The sequence below is a fragment of the Punica granatum genome, chromosome 5, assembly GCF_007655135.1.
Source record: "Punica granatum isolate Tunisia-2019 chromosome 5, ASM765513v2, whole genome shotgun sequence".
NCBI classification, from domain to species: Eukaryota; Viridiplantae; Streptophyta; class Magnoliopsida; order Myrtales; family Lythraceae; genus Punica; species Punica granatum.
In genome coordinates, this window is record NC_045131.1 from 10,562,693 (window position 1) to 10,565,001 (window position 2,309).

Sequence of the window (2,309 nt, forward strand, 5' to 3'; positions counted from 1 at the left end):
CAATGTGCAGTCCTTAGTCTAACACTAAATATTGATCAACGATTCACCGTTTAGATCAATGTGCAGTCCTTAGTCTAATCAACGACTCACGCAATAAATCGTAGGCTTTCCTGGTCGGGCAACCAAGATCCCCGCGCGGGTACCATAGAAAATCCAGCCTCTTGATCGATTGATTGGACACAAAGCTCTAACTGCCTCTTCATCCTCTGCAACGTACTATTCACGGGAGACATTTTCCTTCTCTCTCTCTCTACTTCTTCGGCACCATCATCACCAACACCGTCACCTCCACCCCCTCGTCATGCCCCGCTGCCTCAAACACCGCCCATCTATCGCCTCCGCGGCGTCCTCCCCCCCAAAGTCGTCGGCATGGGGGTCCAACAGGATCCATATTCCGGCAGATCACACCCCCCCCCCCCCCTCCCTCCCCCTCGGCCCTCTAGATCTGCGTCGGTAAGGCCTGCCTCATCATCCAGCTCTGCCGCACCAGCACGGTCCCCAGGATCCTCCGCTGCTTCCTCCTCGACCCGAGCTACACCTTCGTCGGCTTTTGGAACCACTCCGATGGGCGGCGACTGGAGGACTGTGGCGATTATCCACGGCAGATGATGAAAACAAACTAGTTGAGGTACTCCGCCGACATAAAATCAAAGGCTACCCCGGGATCTGGTCTAGAAAGTTCAATACCGTCTCCGAGTCCCCAGCACCAATCCACGACGCTTGTGGCCATTCCGATTAATCAAAAGCAAATCTGCTAATCCGTTTGCCATTGTTGTTCGCAACGAACATACCAACCTCAGTATTCATCTTTGAAACCACTCTTGGCGCTCCCACTCTCCCATTTTCCTATGCTTCCACAGCATCCTCAAATTCAAAAGGGGACAAAGTAAATAATGGCTCGGCGAATTAGGGCGGTTAGCTATGTGCGAATTTTGAGCATCCGTCAATCGTCAATCGTCGTTGAGAATCCGCACCCACCTATCAAACGGAAGATAGAATGCATTGATGCGAATCCAGATTATTTTGATCCTATGTCGAAATAATTCGTGCCAAGCTGCTCTCTCATCGGCCTTTTTATTTTTCTCGTGGACAAAAAATTAATATTACTCCATCAGAACTATTCTTTCTTGTTTCTTCCCTTTTATTTCCTTTTCTCTGCTCATATTATTGCCAAAATTAAATCTGTGCTCGAAAAATAGCACGACCTTCAAAAGCCCCGTCCCCCTTCCCCCAACTCTCTCGCTCTCCTTTTCTTTTCGTCGTCTCCAAGCTTCACTTCACTCCCCCCCCCCCCCCCCCCTCTAATGGCGGTCACTGTCACGTACTGCAACGAGGTCGCCTATGGTCACTGGGTTTACACCGTTGACTTCTTTGGAATCTACATCACCACCACAGTCACCTCCGACCCCGGCGCCATGCACCGGTGGATATACTCCGCCACCAGGCCCCTCCGCAACACGGACCACCCCATCATCGGCCTCGGCGTCCAGTGGTACAACTCCGAACACAGCGACTGCGCCGCCACGTTCCAGCTATGCGTCGGCCGGCGCTGTCTCATCGTGCAACTCACCCACGCCACAGAGGTTCCCGCCGTCCTCCGCAACTTCCTCCTGAACCCTGCCTACACCTTCGTCGGCGTCTGGAACCACTCCGACGCGTGGAGGCTGAAGGACTGCAGGCACCAGCTGAGGATGGCGCGGCGGCCCGTCGACCTGAGGCTCTGTTTGCCGGGGATGAAGGCCGCGTCTTTCGAGACGATTGTGCGGGAGTGGTTGGGGTATCACGGAGTGAGGCTGGAGAGACAGATCAGCGTGAGTGACTGGGAGGCGGCGGAGCTGCACGACGATCGGGTGAAGCAAGCCACTTTCGACGCGTTCCTCTCGCTGCGCATCGGGATGATGATCGAAGCATGGAACTACGTAACAGATGGAGGAGGAAGCACTGAGGTTTGTGGATCCATGGCGGTGGAAAAGGGAATACGCCTTTTTCCTTCTTTGAAAACGTTTTCCGGGAGAATGAAATTGAGCAACCATTGATTCCGTTTTCCATTTTTGACTGCAGGAGGGATATTGCTTTCTTTGGAGTTCTGCGAACTGACTAGCGGCAAGTGGAGTTAGTTTCTTTCAGGTTTTTGTTGATTCTTCTGGATACATTGAATTTGACTGGCTGGATTCATGGGCTCATATGGCTTGATGAGCCGCGTGTAGATCGAATCACCCGATCAATTTCTTACCTAGCTCGTATACTTGCGGATTTCTTGATACTTTTGTGATTGTTGTGACTAAGCAATCTATTAGTCTCATTGTTTT

At 52.1% G+C, this 2,309-nt stretch overlaps 1 protein-coding gene across 1 annotated transcript; it reads left to right on the top strand.

Moving 5' to 3' along the window:
* The first annotated feature begins 1,288 nt into the window (after positions 1-1,288).
* On the top strand, positions 1,289-2,309 carry LOC116207359. Its single transcript, XM_031540268.1, has 2 exons — positions 1,289-1,946; positions 2,062-2,309. Exons 1-2 carry the CDS (start codon positions 1,305-1,307, stop codon positions 2,095-2,097), a joined length of 678 nt encoding a protein of 225 aa, XP_031396128.1. The 5' UTR covers positions 1,289-1,304; the 3' UTR covers positions 2,098-2,309.

Coding starts and splice junctions, on each gene's coding strand:
- LOC116207359 (XM_031540268.1), top strand. CDS start 1,305: ATGGCGGTCACTGTCACGTACTGCAACGAGGTCGCCTATGGTCACTGG. Junction 1,947..2,061: donor ATGGAGGAGGAAGCACTGAG/GTTTGTGGATCC, acceptor TTTTGACTGCAG/GAGGGATATTGCTTTCTTTG.